The sequence below is a fragment of the Lissotriton vulgaris genome, chromosome 7, assembly GCF_964263255.1.
Source record: "Lissotriton vulgaris chromosome 7, aLisVul1.2, whole genome shotgun sequence".
Classification (NCBI taxonomy): domain Eukaryota; kingdom Metazoa; phylum Chordata; class Amphibia; order Caudata; family Salamandridae; genus Lissotriton; species Lissotriton vulgaris.
The window spans coordinates 1,681,238,919-1,681,259,745 of record NC_141695.1 but is presented as its reverse complement, the minus strand read 5'-3'; the positions used below and the strand labels follow the sequence as shown (position 1 = coordinate 1,681,259,745).

Here is a 20,827-nt window from a genome sequence, read left to right as displayed (position 1 = left end):
CGTATGTTATGCTTGGCCCCTGAGTGTGATACAGGGTTGAGGCCTCACCACTTGGCGGGACACAGATGGTATGCATGGGCCCTGGATGTGACATAAGGCCACCACCTCAATATTATTTTTTGTCTTAAAAAAGTGGCGCCCTGGTCCAAAACAATTCATCAAGTGGATGAATGTAAAAAAATAAAAATACATTCTTTCTATAATATGTGCAAGCCCTCAGTCTTTTAAAAAGTTTGGAACATTGCCTTGCCCTCAGTTTGGACACACTGGTTTTACCTTACTCATTTACAGGCTCAGCAGTTTGAATCAAGGGCCTTCTGAAAGATCTTCAGACACCACGAACAGTATTAGTTACAGCCAGCATCCATCAGGGACTTACGCTGTCTGCGTCTTCCATCCACGTGTGCTTCCGATCCTCCTCCTCAATCCCAATACCGATGACTGCTCGGATAACAGCCTGACAAGTAACCACACTACCAGCTTTATCACACTCCTCAGCATCCTGAAAATGGGGCACAAAACAGAAAATCAGGCAATCAATTAAATCCACCAGGCTGCAACTTGACTCTGAGAATCCAGGCTCAAATCACTATTAATCATCTCATACACACACACTCAAAACTCAATCGACTTGGTGAGGAGATTAGTGCTGCAGCAATGGCACAAAGCAGAGAAAAAGGGCCTCAGAGATGGTTCAGGAGTTCAGTGGTCACCAAAATGGTAAAGATGTTCAGTGATCTTAGAATATAATATCAATGTTTCGATGCAGGGTTCAGGTTTTCAGAATGACCCTTCTTAAACAGCAGTTTTTCAGACCTGTATCCACTGCTCACGGTTTATCTCCACTCCGTTGGCCCGTAGGGATGTAATCGCTCTGTCAATGATCTTCTCCACCATCTGAGTGTTTCCATTAGCTTCCTCAAGCTTGGCAGCAGTGATCCAAATATGCCTGTCTGTGGGAATGTTCTCACGGGCTTTGTTCAGCACTTTGCGTGCATTTTCGTAGGTCTCCAGGCGAGCGAGGGCAAGCCACAGCTGTAAGGAAAGAGGGCAATGTTAACATGATACGGGTGGGCACCCATCGATGACCAGCAGATACAGTGGTAATAAACAGTTCTGCAACCCCTAACTTAACACTGGTTGGGGGTCCAGTGAAAAAACTCAAGTAGCACCTTTCTACAGCCATTACTGCTCATCCATCTTGCTTTTAAACCTTCACCATTTTTGGGCTGTAGTATGAAAACCACATTATTCATGATCATCTATACACAGGTGCAAACATAAACTCTGGGTAGGAAAGCTCTTTAGGCTTCAAAGATTACCAGCAAAAGCGAAGACTAAGCTCACAACTAAAGGACTGTGTTATTTTTAAAATGACCATCCTTCGAGAACCCGCTTGTGCTACTCTAAGTACAAGGGAACTCCTAAAAGTCACGAAAAAGAGTCAAAATAGGAGTCAATATAGAATGAAGCACTAGCAAAAGGAGTGCAACCTCTACAAGGGAAAAGTTGGCTTTAGCGGACACAAAGACACAAGCATTTTGAGAAGCACAGATGTGGGAGAATGCTCACACAGCTATCTGAGTGGAAACAGGATGGGAGTGGAAATGACAACCAGGCCCATAAAGTCTACCAACTGAATAGTGTTCTGTAATCCTGTACACTAATCTCCAAAGTCTGTCATTACTCAAGAAGCAGTGTTAGTGCGGGTGTGTCCTCGCAAATCAAATCCTGCCTTCCTTCTTCTCCCTTGCTTCTACTCGTTATGGCACTAAATCTCTCACCACTATTAAGACCAGCTGATTCTCCACTCTTTTTAATCTGCTTCACAAAGAGATTGTTTTAGTCCAGTTTCCCATCTACTCTCTCATGCTACCTTCACAACTTCCCATATCTTACTCTTTGAAAAACTTTGGAGCATTTTTATTGCATTCTTAAAGCAAATCTCTTCAATCAGGCGTATTTGCCACCTGTCATTTTAAAATTAAAACTATATTCTACTATTGAGTTCAAGACTGTTTCCCAACGCTCCTCCCGCCCCCACACCTCCACGTTCTACATCTGTGCTCTACTAATTGGCATTCCTGATTACTATCTTGCTGCTCTTCAATTACGTTTACTGCTTCTATATTTCTTCTCATTAATAATGCCATATCTTCCTTTTCATGCTCATTTCATTCTCTTTATCTTGTGTCTGAAATTATTTACAGCTTTTTGTGTTCACTATACCACTTTAAGTACCACAAAGACCTCACCACTCCTGAGTTCTATGTTTAGGTTACTCACCTCGGGCCCAATTCTTTTCAGCCCTTTGCTTTTTTAATTGTTAGGAACAAACCATCACCTCCTGAACTACTTCCACACATACTACTTTTAAAGTATCCTGGAAACGATTCTTCTGCCTGTGCCTCTAGATTCATGGTAAACATTCCCATATTATATTTAGCTCTATCAAGTTGATCACTTTTTAAAAAATATTTAAATTTTCTGTACATTTTGTAGCATAATATGGATTATGTGTATCACGCTATGCTGCAAGTGCCCTATAGATTAGAAGAATGCAAATATGTTGAATTCTCTCTCTGATAATGCTAATAGCTCTGCAGCTGAAAAGTAGTGCCATGCATTTACCGCCTAGCCTGCCAACACCTTCCTAACATGAATCCTGGGCATTCTCCTTCACAGGAATGTTAGCCCCTCGCTCCCCTTGCCCCTCAAAATTTCACTTGAGTGGTAGTCACACCTTCGGTGGAAAGCAATAGCTACCAAGTGTGTCTTCCATATTGGAGTTGAGGCTCTGCAAGGAGATGAGACAACAGCATTCCAGGCACCTATTGTTTTTAAAAGTGTACTAGCCATTCTGAAAAGAGCTACTTACTTACTCTGCTTTTTCTGGGGCTTGCAGTTTTGCTTTTTTTCATTATAAAAGCAGAAGCCACACTTTGATGAAAAAATACATATGGATGGCCTACTCTCACCTTTTTAAGAAAGCAGTGGATCAGCAATAAAGGAGCTATTTGGAGTTAGCAGAACACTAATGACAACTGGAATGTGCATCAGGCTTGTGATGAACAGCAAAAAAATTCAGATGGATTCACTTTGGAAGAGATTGTACTGAACAGACTGAAACAGCTCACTCTGGACACATCATGGTTCTTTAAAAAGCATGAGAACTTTTGTCCTTACACCATACAAAGCACTGCACAAAAGATACACACTGAAGTAGCACTAGCACTCACCTCCACACTGGTGGGACAGCACTCTACTGCTCTGCTCAGCATGATGCGGGCATCCTCAGGCTCTTCAAGCTCCACAGCAGCCTTCCACAGTCGCACTGAATTCGGCACATGCTCTAGGGCTAGCATGGGGAAGAAGAGAGGAAGGGTTGAAGGTATCCTTAAAACACAAACCACAAGCTACCAGCTATAAATGTGGTCTGCAGTCGTGAAAACATCCACGAGAGACCAGCAAATACATTCACTGGACAAAGCAAAGCTCTGCACAACTTTACAAGACAGTGTCATTATAGAGGAGCAAATGTCAGAATAAAAAGATCAGGCATCTAGTTAAGCAACCCAAATATTTTATCCGTTTTGTCCATAACAAGCTTTTATGGACTTAGATGGGGAACAAAGGGCCAGATGTATGAAGCCTTTTTCCCCGTTCGCAAACGGGTGGATTCTCAGAATTTGCCCGTTTGCGAACGGGAAAAAAGCCTTTTAAGATGTATCATCCCAAAAGGCCCTCTCAAAATAGGGAATTGCAAAATTTGTGTTTCCCTAATTTGCGAATGCATTTAAGGAATCACAAATTGCGATTCCTTATATGCAATTCTGGAAGTACGCAAGTTGTGTGATTTTGCCTTATGAAATCGCAAAATAGTTCATCGCAAAATTTGTGATGCCCTAATTTGCAAATACATTTAAGGAATCGCAAATCGCAATTCCTTAAATGCAATTCTGGAAGCACCCAAGTTTTGTGATTTTGCCTTACGAAATCGCAAATTACCACCAACTTTAAGTTGGTGGTAATTTGCGATTTCCTTGAAAAATATACTTTTTTGCATTTTTCAAAGTGCCTTGTGGCGTATACATGCCCTTAGGGCATGTATGTTTGCCACATGTACACACATGCATATTTCAGGGGTGCAACAGGGTGTCCTTCTGGCACCCTTGCAATTGCATTCACAATTTGCGAGTACCTATTGGGTACTCGCAAATTGGGAATGTCTTCCTGTTCATTCCTATGGGCCTCTAGGCCCATAGGAATGAATGGGAAGGTATTCCTTAATTGCGAACCGCAATTCGCAATTAAGGAATATGTATGAATCGCAATTATTATTGCGAAACCTAAATACATTTCATTTTGCGAGTCCTTAATAGCGAATCTCTTAAATTCGCTATTAAGGACTTGCAAACTGCAAAGATGATACATCTGCCCCTTAGACTCTGAATACTTATAACAAAGTGGCGCTGTCAGCAATATTAGTTGCAGTACTTAATTTTATTCTGTAGAAGAATCTTGAAAATTACAACTGCTGAAGTGTAACACAGCTAGTGGTAATAATTGCAGTGTAATATTGCTAGTAGAGATAATTAATTACATAGGAAAAAAGATTTAGTTATGTTAACCTAACACTGGTTAAAGAAACACTTATTTACAAGACTTTAATAGCTTAGTAAGAATTCTTATACTGTAACACAGCAACAGAAAGGTTGATAGGTGAAGGAGGGCAGGACTGGTTTACACTGCCACCGTTAATGTTCTGCCAGGACACTAAACATCTGTAGGAAGATGGTTCTCTATGTAGCTCACCAAAATGGGGTACACTATGCAGGGAGTCCAATCGACCCTTATTGGTTTACAGGGCTTAAATTAATAATCCCCAAATCTCTCTTTTGTTGTAGTGTGGGCGAGCAGTTTAGGTTTATCAGAGGGTAGTCTTAAGTATTTGGTGTACACACAGGGTCAATAAACGAGACACACTCAAGAAGAAACTCAAGACCAATTTAGAACAAGCATTTGCAATGCAACAGGTCTCGCATTTACGAGAGTTTGAGCTATTGGTATTAAGGTTCTGGTTTTAGAAACATAAATAAAACGCATTGTAATTTATAATGTCAATAGCTTTAAACTTGCGTAAATGCGAGACCCATTGCATTGCAAATGCTTGTTATACGGTAGCCAATAAGAAATTAATTGATCTTCCCAGTGTTCGGGAAAACATACATTGAGCCTTCTCTTGTTTTTTACAGAGTGGTGGATCTTCTGAAAAATTGTTTACGTGAGCTGTGATCTTTACTTTGCAGAGGAAAGAAAAGTTGTACGAATGATAAACCCATGGTGACACATCATTTATGTGCCTGCTTTGCGCCGGTTGTGCGTGGGCAGGAAGGGCGTTTTATACACAATGTTTATGGCCGTTAAATAACTACTGATGTTTCTGCTATCATTACATTTTGAAGTCTGTAATTCCCTAACGAGTGGAAAAATGGCAAGCTAACCATCTTAATTATCCTCGAATGCAAATTGTTCGATCCAGTGTGGAAATCAAATGTGTTAAGAACCCACCTAAAATACAACAGCTACTTAGGGAGAATGAGTGAAAAATCACTGTTGAAAGGCTGCTTTCTAAATGCAAATACCTTGTGTAATCAATCAGTAGTGAAGGAATGGTAACTTCCTAAGCTGAGCAAAAATAAATTCCTACTTTCGAGAAGATTAGTTGTGCACCGTTTCCCATAAATTAATATATATGACTTTTGTACAAAGCTGTGTATTCCAACGACTCGCAGCTTCCGAAATCTTTTGTGGGATACAATAATATACAAATATAAAACCTGCGTATGTATAACAATTCATCGAACATTCAACAGGAGGGAGGGTGGGGGGGATGCACGGACAATGGGCGGGCGGGGGCGAGAAGGCAAGGACAGTGGGAGTGCGGGAGGGGGTGGAGAATGCACGGACAACGGGAGTGCGGGAGGTAGGTAGAAGGCATGGACAACGGTAGGGGGGAGTAAAGAAAGCAGTAGGAGAACCTAATTTAAGAAAATAGTGCTCACAGTCTAAATAACATACCGTGTAATACTCGAAGTAAAGGGGCAAGTCGCCATGGGAGGTGACAAATAAAGAGGAGGTGGTACTAAGGAGAGACTAACAGGCCTATTGATGAATCAGGAGCCAGCATTTAGGACAGACAATGACACAAGCCAACAGCAAACATGGGCGTAGAGTGAGAGGGCTTCTATTCGCTACTCATCTACAATAAGTCTCACAGAGCAGCACATGCCCACTGGCGCAGGCTCGACCTAAATAATAACAGATTTTTATATATTTTTAGAAACAAAGAACTTTGGTATCAGGTAAATACTTTAGAAGCAGATTTAACAAGTGAAACAGTAGAAAATCACAGCTGTCAGATTTAAGACATGAGCCTTGAATGTGGTAATGTTATCTTATAGGAGAACCATACACTGCATAGGGTCACTTGCAAACTACTTACAGGCCTGTTCTTCTGGACATAAGGTAAGAAGGGGCCAAGGTCCTTTGAACCACCAGCAGAATCGGTTTACCTGCCCTGGTGTTTCTGGATGCAGAGGTGCTGGTCGCAAGGATAGTCTTGAATGCTCCTGCTGAAGTCCATGGGAAAAAGTTCATGAGAGAAAAAAGCTGCAAGTGGGGTCTTCAAAAGGGGGTGGGTGGGGGAGTAGTTCAGTTCTTGAGGATCTCTTGAGCAAGGGGGCACCATTGGTCGGCTCGGACTCAGGTTGTGGGGCTCGCTGCAGAGTTGTTATTTTCCATCGGGTCACTTGTATTAGAGGCTCTCACTTCTTGGTGATCAACCTGGTGATGGGGACAGGAAAGCAGGGCCACTCTCTGTGCTGGCCTCGGTGATGCCAAGGTTGGTCTTGGCAAGGTTGGTGTCTGGCTTGGACACTTAACAAGCTTTGGTTACTGCAACTGCTCCGGGACCCAGGGTATTGGTGCTGGGCTGCCCCTGGAGTCTCCAAACTCAGGAGGGAGACTGATCTGACCCCCCCGGAGCTTCTTTTCTGGGGTGCTCCTACCTTAGTGGACCCAGGAGTCGGCAGAACCTGTGTACTGGACAGATGCAGTTGGTGTCTGCAAACTGCAGGGAAGTGGCTCCTCCACTTCAAGGGAGATCTGCTGGTTGTTGGGATGCTGGACGGTCCTCTAAGTATTTTAGGGAGGATGTGCAGGTTTTGAACTTAGTGGAGGATAAGGACCCCCCCTGCTATGTATAGGAGTTCGTAGGACAGGGAAAATAACCTTATTGTACAAAAAACCCAGGTAGCTCAAAACTTTAAAATGAGTATCCTATCTAGATAAGGGACTCAAAAGAGCATACATCCGCTTTGATGTACCTTGCCTTGATATGCTAAATCACTAGCCATCCTGCTGGAGCAGTCATTGTTACTGCCCTCTGAGTGCGTGGGGAGTCAAACTCGTCAGTGGTGGCAGGCTGGTCGATACCAGTCATCCAGCACCCTAGAGGACTGCTAGGTTTTCAAGGGGCACCTCTAAGGCGCCCTCTGGGTACATGGCATAATAAACACCACACTGGCAGCGGTATGGATTTATTAAGATGAGGTGTTTGATACCAAACACCATTATTTTCAGTGAAGCCATTATGAAGCTGGATAATTCGTAATGATCAATGTCAATTACATATACATAAGATGGCTTCACTGTTCACATGCAATATTTAGTAAACTAACTATAAATATTTAGCCTTGAGGCCCTCACGGGTAAGTAGTGCGCTTTACAAATGCTAGGATTGATTGATTATTTGGAATTTTGTGAAAAAATGGAGCTGAAACTAGTATATTTACACATGTATTTACCCGATAAATGTTCACTCATGCTTAAATGCCTGAGAGATTTCAATGGTATGAAAACCCAGAGATGATAAATCAATGCACTTATATGAAAACACAGGCATATCAGTATCAACCTTGTGCATAACTACTGCTGTTTAAGCAACTTTACTAAAATTCCTTTCATTTTTTAACACCCTTGCTTGTCAATCCGCACAGCTATACTATACACTTGGCAGCCATGACTGACAACATTTAGAATCACTCCCAAAAAACATTTCCGTTTTTATCCACATTTAAAAATAAATCCAGACAGAAAAATAAATGGGTTTCGGTCTGTATTTATCTATAAAAATCAGTAAAAATGGAAGACAGGAAGCCCTACTTACGACTGAACATGTCAGTTTTAGGGGAAAGAACACTGGCACTGGAGCCTGGTTAGCAGGAAAAAACAGCATCTAATAGTTCAAATGGGGGCAAAAAGTTGGGGGATATCTGCAAAGATGTCTGGCTTCCTACTGCATCTGTGCCTAACAGAGAGCTTTGTGAGTCTCAACACACAATGAACACACAAATTAAGATGTCATTGCGGCACATCCATCGAAGTAGGAAGGCAGTCTGTCGAACATAGAAATAAACAAGGAAACGTGGCAAAATTTAGATTCCAGTAACCTAGTAAAACATTTTATTTAGCGGGTTTCAGCAATTATGACTTGTAATGCTTATACGAAGATAATTCCCTCCCAACGGCACAGTCACTAGCTTTTTAACCCTCACTGGTTCATTTGTTGCTACTTTTCATCAATTTATCTACGGTCCTTGCTCACTATGCTCATGGCCTTCATTGCAAGTCAGCTAGCCCAGGTACCTTTCATTCAGCCAATAGAGATCTTTATTATTCACTGATTTTCTTTTTTATTAAAATGAGCTCCTAACTTATTCTGGAATTTCATAATGCTGAGTAATAAAAATGCTCTTGCCCACTTTCCACCACTGATCCCGGCGGAGTGAGTTAGAAAAATGCATTTCACAGTAATATTCAGTGATGGGTGTTTATCTGCACTGTGAAATTATCACCAACGGCGCCAAGCACAGTGCAAGGGGGTGCAAGCGGGTGCTGCTTCCTTTTTGCCACTCGAGTAAATTTCCTACTTGAGCGGTAGCTTTCTAAACGCTAACAGACAGTTTCTCAACGTGAGCGGTCACGAGCATAAGCGACCACTCGCATTAAAAAAATCAGACTGTCCTCGTTGAGAAATCTCGCTGCGCAACTCCACGAGCTCCGCGTAACGTGGAGTGCGGAAAACTCTGCAATTCCACAAGAGGAGCAGAGTTCACCACCCAGGCTTAGTCAGGACTTGGTGTGCTCACATCCAGTGCAGTCCAATAGTGGCAAATTATCCGTTTTTTTTTAAATCGTCGCTGTTTCACGGATTGAGTTAACGGCCCCCCAGGTTTTGTGAATTTAGACTCTCTCAGTCTGGTTCAGTGGGACCATCAACTAACACAACAAAGGGAAATGCTATCAAGGAGATGTAATCAATTTGCAGGCTTGTAACTGGTGTCAAAAACAGCCACGCAGCATACTTTTGAACCTTAATTCTTCTAGTTGGACTCAATAAGGATTACTGCCGGAGGATCCTCAAACACTTATTTAGCTGAAAAAAAGGAGTTCATGAAATCCCCAACAGCAGAAACATGCAGCCTGATCTATTCCAGGCTATTAAACATTCAATGTGATCGGGCACTTCCCCAAGCCTCAGCCCTGCCATGGTAACAGCCACCACAGTGAAAAAGTGCAGATGAGACCAGACTGCCCCCCTTCCTGCAATGCACATCAGAGCCTCGCAGGCTGCTGACACCTTAATGTGAAGCTTCATCACTTCCGCTTCACGCCAGGATGGAGGCCGCGGCTTGGAAACAAGCTTCAGTGCCAAGACTAACACAGCTGCATTCACAGTGTGCAGACCATGACCAGCGCTGTAACACAACCGGAGTTTCGATCTGACTGGTTTGTTTGAGGCTTGCATTACCAACTCCCCACACGCCAAGGTTCACTCTAGGGTCTGTGGGCATGAGCCACTGTGAGCATGAGCCAGTGGTTGGAGGTTTGAGAAATCAGGTGTCCATCGTAAGCGCTCCATGCCTGGAGGTACCAGACACCACTGCTGGCAGTGCCAACAGATATGCCATACATTCAGTGCCCCTACAAGCATGGATCAGAGCAAAAGTGCGCTGCCTCTAGAACAGGATTTATTCCACGACAGAGCGGAACCTTGCACTGCCTCCAGAGAAGGATTAATACTCTGAGGCAGCGTGGGGGAACCTTGCGCTGGTTCCAGAGAAGCATTAATACTCAGAGGTAGCGTGGGGAAGCTTGGACTGCCTCCATGGAAGATTTCATATTCACAAATACGTGGAGAGGCTAGCGCTGCCTCCATGGAAGAATTAATACTCACCGGCAACGTGTGGTACCCTGCACTACCTCCAGAGAAAGATTACTAGCCAGAGGCAGCGTGGGGGAACCTTGTGCTGGTTCCAGAGAAGTATTAATACTCACAGGCAGTACGGGGAAGCTTATGCTGCATTTATGGAAGGATTAATTCTCACAGGCACGTGGGAAGGCGAGTGCTGCCTTCAGGGAAGGATTAATAGTCAAAGGCAGCGTGGGGAACCTTCCACTGCTTTCAAGAAAGAATAATACTCACAGGTAGCGTGGAGAAGCATTAATACTCCCAGGCAGCACAGGGAACCCTGCACTGCCTCCAGAGAATCATTAATACTCACAGGAAGCACAGGGAACCTTGCACTGCCTCCAGAAAAGTATTAATATTCACAGGCAGCGTGGGGTAGCATGTGCTGCCTCCAGAGAAGGATTACTACTCACAGGCAGCGTTGGGAGGCGTGCGCTGCCTCCATGGAAGGAATAATACCGACAGGCAGTGTGAAGAATCTTGTGCAGCCTCCATGGAAGGACGGATACACGCAGACAGTGCGGGAACCATGCGCTGCCTCCAGAGAAGGATTAATATTCGCAGGTAGTGTGGGGAAGTTTCTGCTGCCTCCATGGAAGGAATAATACAGGCAGAGTGGGGAAAACTGTGCTGCTACCATGGAAGAAATAATACAGGCAGTCTGAAGGACCTTGTGCTGCCTCCATGGAAGGAATAGTACTCACAGGCAGCATGGGGAACCTTGCACTGCCTCCATGGAAGGATTAATACTCATAGGCAGCATGGGAAGCTTGTGCTGCTCTAGAGAAGGAGCAATACTCACAGGCAGCTGAGGAAGGTTGTACTGTCTCCATTAAAAGATTAACAATCACATGCCGTGTGGGGAAGCTAGTGCTGCCTCCATGGAAGGAGTAATACTCATAGGCAGCATGGGAAGCTTGTGCTGCTCTAGAGAAGGAGCAATACTCACAGGCAGCTGAGGAAGGTTGTACTGTCTCCATTAAAAGATTAATAATCACAGGCCGTGTGGGGAAGCTAGTGCTGCCTCCATGGAAGGATTAATATTCAGAGGAAGCGTGGGAAAGCTTGTGCTACCTCCACTGAAGGACTAATACAGACAGCATGGGAAAGCTTGTGCTACCTCCACAGAAGGACTAATACAGATAGCGTGGGAAAGCGTGTGCTACCTCCACTGAAGGACTAATACAGATAGCGTGGGAAAGCTTGTGCTACCTCCACTGAAGGACTAATACTCACGGACAGTGTGGGGAAGCTTGTGCTGCCTCCAGAGAAGGAGCAATACTAATAGGAAGCTTGGAGGAGCTTGCACTTCCCCCATTAAAAGATTAATACTCACAGGCAGTGTAGGGAAGCTTGTGCTGCCTCTAGAGAAGGATTAATACTCGTAGGCAGTGTAGGGAAGCTTGTGCTACCTCCATGGAAGGATTAATGCTCACAGGCAGTGTGGGGAACCTTGTGCTTCCTTCGAATAAGGATTAATATTCACAAGCAGCGTGGGAAAGCTTGTGCGGCCTCAATGAAAGGATTAATAATCAAGAGACAATATTGGAAAGCTTGTGTTGCCTCCATGGAAGGATTAATGCTCACAGGCAGCGTGCGGAAGCTTATGCTAGCTCCATGAAAGGATTAAAATTCAGAGGAAGCGTGGGAAAGCTTGTGCTACCCCCACAGAAGGACTAATACTCACGGACAGCGTGGGGAAGCTTGTGCTGTCTCTAGAGAAGGAGTAATACTAACAGGAAGCGTGGAGGAGCTTGCACTTCCTCCAATAAAAGATTAATACTCACAGGCAGTGTGGAGAAACTTGTGCTGCCTCTAGAGAAGGATTAATGCTCACAGGCAGTGTGGGGAACCTTGTGCTGCCTCCAGAGAAGGATTAATATTCACAAGCAGTGTGGGAAATCTTGTGCTGACTCGATGAAAGGATTAATACTCCGAGACAGTACTGGAAAGCTTGTGTTGCCTACATTGAAGGATTAATACTCACAGGGAGAGTGGAGAAGCTTGTGCTGGCTCGAGAGAAGGATTAATACTCCCAGGAAGCGTGGGGAAGCTTGTGCTGCCTCCATGGAAGGATTAATACTCACAGGCAGCTTGCGGAAGCTTGTGCTGCATCCATGGAGGGATTGATACTCACAGGCCGCGTGGGGAAACTTGTGCTGCCTCCGTGGAGGGATTAATAGTCACAGGCACTTGGAAACGTGTGAATTGCCTGAAGAGAAGGATTCAGATTCGCAGACATATACAGAATTCAGAACAGGGCAAATGCCAGCAGGCAATGTGCAATGGATTGCCTATGGTCTGACAGAGTTTCAACAAGTATGCAGTGCACCCAGACAAAGTTACCATGCCTGCACTAAGCAGCACAATTGACACATTCAGGGAGGAATAACAAGCTACTGCTTTCCACATAGGCAAAACAACACACAAAGGAAGTGAGGGAAGGTTGCAGCAACCCCAGGGCAGGATGTGTGCACATGCACAATGTGACAAAGCTCATAGTACCCCAAAGCATATACAGCAGGACTAAGTAACAATCTGTATGAGGATGCTTTTGTATCATACCAAAATAAGTGCACACTGCTGGGAAACTGGTCACACATTGTGAGGAAGCCTGCAAGGCCTATAGAGTCGCATGAATGTGAGTAATGTATACAGACTGGTATTGCAGGAAAGTGTGCATTACATTCAAAATAGGATGGAAGCAAATGCAGGCAGAGCTGAGAATCCACCACTGTCTTCAGAAGAGGATTGATGCAATCAAGCAGACCATGTGGGAATATATACATTCCCGCCATACCATAAAATATACTCAAGCCTTTACATTTCATTTAACATTACACAACCTAACGAACAGTTTCAAAACATTGGACTCGCCTATGCACATGGGAGTCCAATAAGTATACACTCAAAAATATACCTGCCCTCTCCTGAAATCTCCTCTCTTGTGGCATTATAAGCGCCCAGGTATTAGGTTTGTTCAGTATTTGGGTTATTTGCTCCAACTTCCTACTCTGGAATAACACACACATACTAAGTGCTCTAAAGTCATTTAATCATTAGTAAAGGTTTTATTTCTTTCCATAAATGGCAAACATATTGCTTTCATCTACAATCACAAATACGTGCCTCTAATGGAGTCCTTACCTTTCCGAAGCACGCGCTTTTTGGCCCTGATGTCAGTCTCCAGCTCTGCTGCTCGAATGTAGATCCTGACAGACTGTGGTAAATGACGGACCGCTTGAGCCACCACCGCTTTCGCTGTGTCACCAGGTTGCAACCGGGCAGCTTCAAGCCACACATCTTCACTCTGCACAGAAAACAATAACCACCAACCACGTCAGGGCAAGATTAGTGTGCTCTCGCCATCCTTCCGTCCTTAATGATTTTGTGCACTATTCTTAACTAATGCTTGAAGCCATCAGAGCTAGAAGAGGGGTATTCTGATGTTGAAGTATTGGCCTTTTCCTTGTGCCTGGACTCCAGGGTTAAGTTCTTGGGCCATGGGTTGAGTGGACTGGGTCAGAGATACTTCTTTTCTATCAAACATTATAGTAGATGGTTTTCCCATTTCTGTGACCTCCCCAAAAGAGTGAAATGGTTGGGTCTAGTGAATATTGAAACATTCAGCTTGGGGATATCTTTCGTCCTGAAGACTTTTAAGATCTGAAGTCTGCCTGACATAAAACCTAATGAAACAGTGGAAGAATAGAGTCTTCCTCTGCCCTTTCCTCTGGAGTCAGTAAGCATGAGGTCACCAGAGTCTGGAATACTATTCTAGCAAAGACTGACCCAACACACACTTGCCAGCTGCGGTTCATAGATTCTTCATATCTCTTTGGTACAACTGACCAACTGATTAGTCAAACACTGACAGTGGAGAGAGATATTGTTCTCTTTCATAATGTAAAGGGCAGATCTAGGGAGGAGAGGCCATACCTTGGGACACATCTCTGTGCCCTTCATGATAAGATTTCTGGCTACTTGAAGTTTCCCAGTGACCTCCTCCAAACGAGCTGAGGCAATCCACGCTGGAGGGTGATGAGGGTTTGTTTCACGTACTGACTTAAGTAGCAAGCGGGCTTTTTTGATGTCACTGTTGGAGGTAAAGAAGAAGAGAAGTTCATTTTCAACACAATATCAAAGTAACATGAAAGATTAAACAAAAGCATGCCAAGAATGATCAAGGTAGATAGGGCTAACTGACCAAAGCACGATGAGCGGGTTTAACCCTGCATACACCCCCAGGAAACCTCTACATACACACAGTTACCTCAATGATGAAAGATAAATAGAATGTCAACATGAACCTGCCTACCAAAAGAATGTATTGTTAACTGAAAGGCTTAGAGACACGTCTTCAGCAAAACTCAAGAAGTACTTCCTGGAGGAGAATTCCAAGTAGGTAGCAATAGCTACTGACAAGTGGACGACGAAAAGCTTGCATCAACCAGGCCCACTGGGAAAAATATTCTCAGAAGCGTGGTCAGAGACCTAAGGAAATGGTACTTTCACTTGCCAGGGCATTCCGCTAGACTGCAAAAATAAGTGGCATGGGTCCTTTCAGCAGGGGATGGAGGCAACCACACTACACCCCCTTCTAAGGACGGTGGTTGCTTTAGATGTGGCATTAACAGAGATATCTACAGAGAGAGCCCCATCAAGGATGCCAATCCTGTTGCTCAGATAACAAGTCTAATCTTCCACACCACAACAAAGCTAGCCATGTGAATCTGGGGATGTACTGAAAGGTGAACGTGATTACTCTTTACCGATAATCTGCACCCTGTGCAAGTATGGCCAAGGATGCATTAGTTGATTGAGGGAAGTTCTCCCATGGTAAAAGTACAGTTCCAGGTGGGTGATGCGAGAAGATGATGGGTGGCATAAGGAACACTGACTTAGACAATCTGGAGGGAAACAACCTCATTAGGTTGCAGATTGTGGATGCCATATTGAATCATTCTCAGACTTTCCACCTAGAAGCCACCATTAAGTTAGTGGCTTTGAAAAGGAGGCACCTAACCAAAACCATAGGGGCTCCATTAGTCCATAACTAGTAATGTCGAATCCCGACAATATAAGCCTCAGCATTTTCCATGTGGAACCTGTAGGGAAGTCACACTTTTTGCCTGGTATTTGATGACATTTTTACAGAAAGTGCACTGGATTCCTGCTATCAAGGTCCCCAGTGTCAGATCTATTTCCCTAACCTGTGGAATTGTTTACCCACTGATAATACCCTTATTTATAGAAGCGCTTTATATAGCGCGAACAAGACCCTTACGGGCGACGGACCACTTTACAGACAAGCAAAACAGACAAATAATAATAACAATATAGTACAGACTGATCTATTATACAAACATGGTATATATCATGGAAATAATGAAGCGAGTAGTGTAGACAGTGCACACCCTATTCATACAATGTAAACCACGTTCTATTGCCATGGCATGGACATTGAGCGGTTCTGCACGACTTGCCAGATTAAAGGGTCAAACCAGGACGGGTCTGTTTCTACTGCCACTGGTGGGAATTTCCTTTGAAAGAGTAGGGCTCAACATTGTACTGTTGTCATAAATTATCCTCATAGAATCTACACTCAATTTTTTCCCCACAAGACCTGTGTCATCTGACAGCGGAAATTAGCCCAAGTGGTGTAAACTACTTATTCAACCAAAAGGAAAGCACGGATGTTTAATACAACTTTGAAGACCATAAGGTGGTCTGGAGCAATCTGAGGAAGAGTTTGGCTAGTGGGCAGTGCCCCAGCAAGTGAGTACGGTTTAGCTACACTGCACTCCTATTACAGTCACCGAATCCAGACCCTAACAGTTAAGTGTTTAACTAGATTTACTAACCAGTATGAGGCAAAACGAATAGTTTCTTACCTGTCGGTGTAGTTTGACAGCTAGTGGTTGGGTCCGGAATTGTACTATTTTTTCTCTTTTGCTGTTGGTGGGTGTCAACGACATAGTACCATTTGGTGCCTTTCTGTGATGTTGAGGGACTTCCTCCGGAAGCCCCACCTTTGGTAGCCATCTTCGGATTCTTTTTTTTTTGTTGTCCTTTGTTTGTATTTGTCCTCCTTATGGTTATCTTCCTTTGGCGGAGGAGGGTGGTTTCGCTAATGAATCCAGAAAAGTCTTTAAGCTGCAAAACTACACTGACAGGTAAGAAACTATTCATTTTTGCAGCATAAATCTTTTCTGGATTCACTATTCTGTGCATAAACTTTGTAGCGGTTTGAGAGTCTTGTGGTGGCTGGGTGGAAGATGAACTTTGGTTTGTAAATAGATGCTGTAAGACCCTTTGTCCTACTCGTCCTTCCTTGTTCATTTGAACGTCCACACAGTAATGCTTTGTGAATGTGTGTACAGAAGACCATGTTGCAGCCATGCATATGTCTTGAATTGGAGTGTTAGCAAGAAGTGCATTTGTTGATCCTTTCTTTCTTGTTGAATGCGCCCCTGGAGCTTCTTGTAAAGTTTGTCCTGCATGCTTGTGACACAGTTGTATAGCTTGTGCTATCCATCTTGCGATTGTGTTTGGTTACTGGTCTCCCCAGAAAACTTTCTACAAAGGATACAAATAATTGTTTTGTTTTCCTGTATTCCTTAGTCTTTTCCACGTAATTAATGACTGCTCTTCTTGCGTCAAGCGTGTGTAAAGCTCCTTCTGCTTTGTCCTTTGGATTTTGATAGAAACTTGGTATCTGTATATTTTGATTTATGTGGAATTTTGATGCCACCTTGGGCATGAATTGCAGATCTGTCCTCATGACAATTCTGTTACCATGTATTTGAAAGTAGGGTTCCTGTAGTGTTAGTGTCTGTAGTTCGCGAACTCTCCGTAGTAATGTTACTGCCACTAGAAATGCTATTTTTATTATAAGCATTTGCAGCGTTTCTTTGTGCAGTGGTTCAAAAGGTGCCTTCATTAATTGTGCCAAAACAATGTTTAGATTCCATGTTGGGGCTGGTAGTCTTTTTGGTGGTGCAATTATTTTTGCCCCTTCAAGGAATTGTTTGACCACACGTGGGGTGAAGAAGCTCTTCCCTGCTTCCCCTCTTGTGTACGCAACAATTGCTGCTAAGTGTACCTTTAGCGATGTCAAGTACAAATTATTTTGTAGTAAATGTGTGAGGTATTTCAGCACTTTTCTTTCTCTTGCTATTTTTGTTGACAGACCATTTTTAAGACACCATTGTGTGTTATCTTTTCCAGTTTGCTGAGTAACATTTTCTTGTTGTCGGTTTCCTAGGTTCTCTTAGAACAGCCATTGTGCTTCCGGGTGGTTTGAGATGTGTGAATTCTAAGTATTCAGGAGTCATACTGCTAGGCCTAAGCTCTCTGGTTCTGGGTGAAGTACTTTCCGGTTTTGCATTGTTAGCAAATCTTTTCTCTTTGGGATTTTGTGCATTGTCCCCTGTGAAATTTCCATTAGTTCGGAGAACCATGTCTGTCTGGCACATTGCGGTGCTATGAGAATCATTGTCATTTTGCTGATTCTGCCTTGGTTGATCACCTTGTTCAGTAATGATATTGGGGAAAAAGCGTTTGCAAATATCCCTGACCAGTCTATCCATAGGGCACTCCCTAGGGACTGGTTGCAGGGTCGCCTGGATTCAAAGTTTAGGCATTTTGCTTTCTGGGGTGTTGCAAATAGGTCTATCTGCATGGTTCCCTATTTTTTTGAAAAATGTCTGCACTTCTGTTTGATTCAGTTCCCACTCGTGGGGTGCTGCTGTTTGTCTGCTCAGCCTGTCTGCTTCTAGATTGTCCTTCCCTGGCAGGTGTATAGCCAGCATATCTATTCCTTTTGGAATTGCCCATCTCCACATCTGCTGTGCTAGATTAGAGAGTGCTACAGAGTAGGTCCCTCCCTGTTTGTTTATGTAAAACATAGTTGTAGTGTTGTCTGTTTGTATCAACACCTTTTTTCCCGTATAGCTCTTTATGAAAGGCTTTTAAGGCTAAGAACACTGTTTTCAGTTCCAAGATATTGATGTGCTTCATCGCATCTTGTGGTGGCCATAATCCCCTTATTTTGAGATTGCTCATGTGTGCTCCCCATCCTATTAGGGATGCATCTGTTGTTATGGTCACTGTTGGAGGTGTGAAAGGTCTCCCCTGTGCTATATTTGCTCTGTTCCACCATTCCATCTCCTGATGACACTGGTTTGTGACAACATCTAGATCCTCCAAACTCCCTGTAGCTTGTGACCATTGTGTTAGGAGCCATTCTTGCAATGGTCTCATGTGCAGACGAATATTGGGAACTAGGTGAATGCATGAGGCCATCATTCCTAGTAGTTTCCCCACAGTCCTCACTGTCAGAAGATGCCCTTTCTGGTATAGACGAGTCTCCTTTACTAGAGCTGCTATCCGCTTGTCGTTGGGGAATGCTTTCCCTAACACAGTGTTTATTTCTGCGCCCAAGAACAACTTCTTCCATCTTGGTTCTATGGATGGATTCTCCTTGTGTATGGAGAATCCCAGCTGAACTAGCTTCTTCATCACTGTTGTATATGCTGGTTGCATAGACTGTATGATTTTGCTCTTACTAGCCAGTCGTCTAGGTAGGGGTAGACGTGAATTCCATGTCTACTCAGATATGCTGCGATTGCTGCCAGGCACTTTGTGAACACCCTTGGAGCTGATTTTAGACCGAAAGCCAGTACCTTGAACAGGTAGTGTTTGTCTACAACAAATCTTCGGAAACGCTTTTGTGTTCTGTTTATTGGGATGTGTAAATACGCATCTTGTAAGTCTATTGTTGCAAGGTAATCTCTCCCCTTTGTAACTGAGGTAACACCTCTTGCAGTGTGGTCATTTTACATTTCTGTATTTTGACAAACTTGTTTACAAACCTTAGGTCTAATATTGGCTTTAATGATTAGTCTACCTTTTGAAATAGGTAGTATGCTGAATATAGTCAGCTGTTCCTTTCTTTGTGTGGTACATGTTCTATTGCATGTTTTATCTGAAGTTCTTTCACTCTTTTACCAGGTGAGAGTTCTTCTTTTGAATGTGTCCTTTGCCTTGGCCGTTTGTGTGGGGGCTGTTTTGAGAGCTCTATACAGTACCCATACTGTATTATGTTTAGAATCCACTTGTCTGTGGTCATTTCTTTTCATTTTTTCTGAAAAAGTGTTAGTCTGCCTCCTACCAGAGTGGTATGTTGGAGGAACTGTAAGTTTGTCTTTTTGTTAGTTTGTACTGTCACTGTTTTTTTTGTGAGAGTACCTCTTTGTGGATGCAGTTACTTGTTAGATGTTTGCTGTCCACCCCTTTGAAGCTGACCTCTGCCACGTGGGCGCCCTCGAAAGGATCCTCTTCCTGAAATTGCCAGCCTTGTCGCTGTCCCTGTTGCATGCTTTGGTTCTCGGCCTGGTATGTTTGCTGGTAACCCTGGTGTGAGGTAGTGGTTGTTGTGTACCTCTCCCAGTTGGCCTTCTTAACGGTGTGCCTCTACTCATAACTCTGAACTGCAGGGCTCGCATGGACCTTGCTGTTTTGTTCTCCTTTTTTTGTTTGTCATCAACCACCGTTCTAAACAATTGTTCGCCATTGAATGGAGAATCAAATATGTTGCTCTGCACTTCTGGCTTGAAGCCGGATATTCTGAGTTATGGATTTCTTGTTTATGATATGCCAATCATCATTTGTCTGCTTGATGTTTTGGCTGCGTCCAGGGCTGATTTCAGACATGTGTACACAATGATTTTCCCTTCTTCAACCAGGTGGCTTGCCCTTTTCTGGAATTGTTCTGGTAGGTTTTGCAACAGTTCCCCTACCGCCTCAAGTGTTGGTACGCATGCATGTTGAGCAAAGCATTTGAGTTTGCAAGGCGCCACTGATTCGCTGCAGCTCTCTCCACTTTCCTCCCTACGAGGTCCATCCTCTTACTTTCTTTGTCTGGGGTGGTCCCACTGTGGTAGACACATTAGCCCTTTTCCTTGCTGTCGAGGTAATGAAAGTCAGCTGGCACTGATTCCCTGATGTATAAAGGGTCTTTAGAGGAGTGTTTCTATTTTTTCTCTGATCTTGGTGTTATGGCCTTGCATACCACAGGCTCCTTGAATGTCTCTTTCCCCTGGTCTAAGATACTAGGCTGCATTGGTAGAATTGGTTCCTAAATTGTGTAGGCATCAGTGTTTCCAATACAAAACAGGGCTGAGGTTTTTCTTCCTCTAGCTGAACCCCATAAGTTTCTGCAGCCTTTATTATTACCTGATTATACATGCCAATGTCATCAGGGGGTGATGGCCTCAGAGGATATGAATCTACAGACTCTTCTGGGGACTCTGCTTCGAGGTCTTGCCATTGGAGTTCCTGAGTCTCTGGGTTCAATGATCCTGCATATGCTTGTTCGTCCTGTTCGGCATCTTCCCTGAAGAAGCTAGAGCTTTCCTCTTCTTCCTAGATTATTTCGGGGGTTCTCAGTGGCATGGGATCTTCGACAACCCTTTGGGTCTCGTTTTCCGTTGTGCTTGGCGGTATATT

General features: G+C 43.7%; 1 protein-coding gene across 1 annotated transcript in view; it reads right to left on the bottom strand.

Moving 5' to 3' along the window:
* The window catches only part of PRPF6 (pre-mRNA processing factor 6), a 214,455-nt gene that overhangs the window by 95,945 nt on the left and 97,683 nt on the right, over positions 1–20,827 (bottom strand). Inside the window, exons 8-12 of the mRNA XM_086932789.1 lie at positions 14,255–14,411; positions 13,463–13,625; positions 3,240–3,358; positions 817–1,035; positions 380–502 (exon numbers count right to left, since the gene is read on the bottom strand). Coding sequence (XP_086788915.1) covers positions 380–502; positions 817–1,035; positions 3,240–3,358; positions 13,463–13,625; positions 14,255–14,411 — 781 coding nt within the window. The remainder of the gene's footprint in view (positions 1–379; positions 503–816; positions 1,036–3,239; positions 3,359–13,462; positions 13,626–14,254; positions 14,412–20,827) is intronic.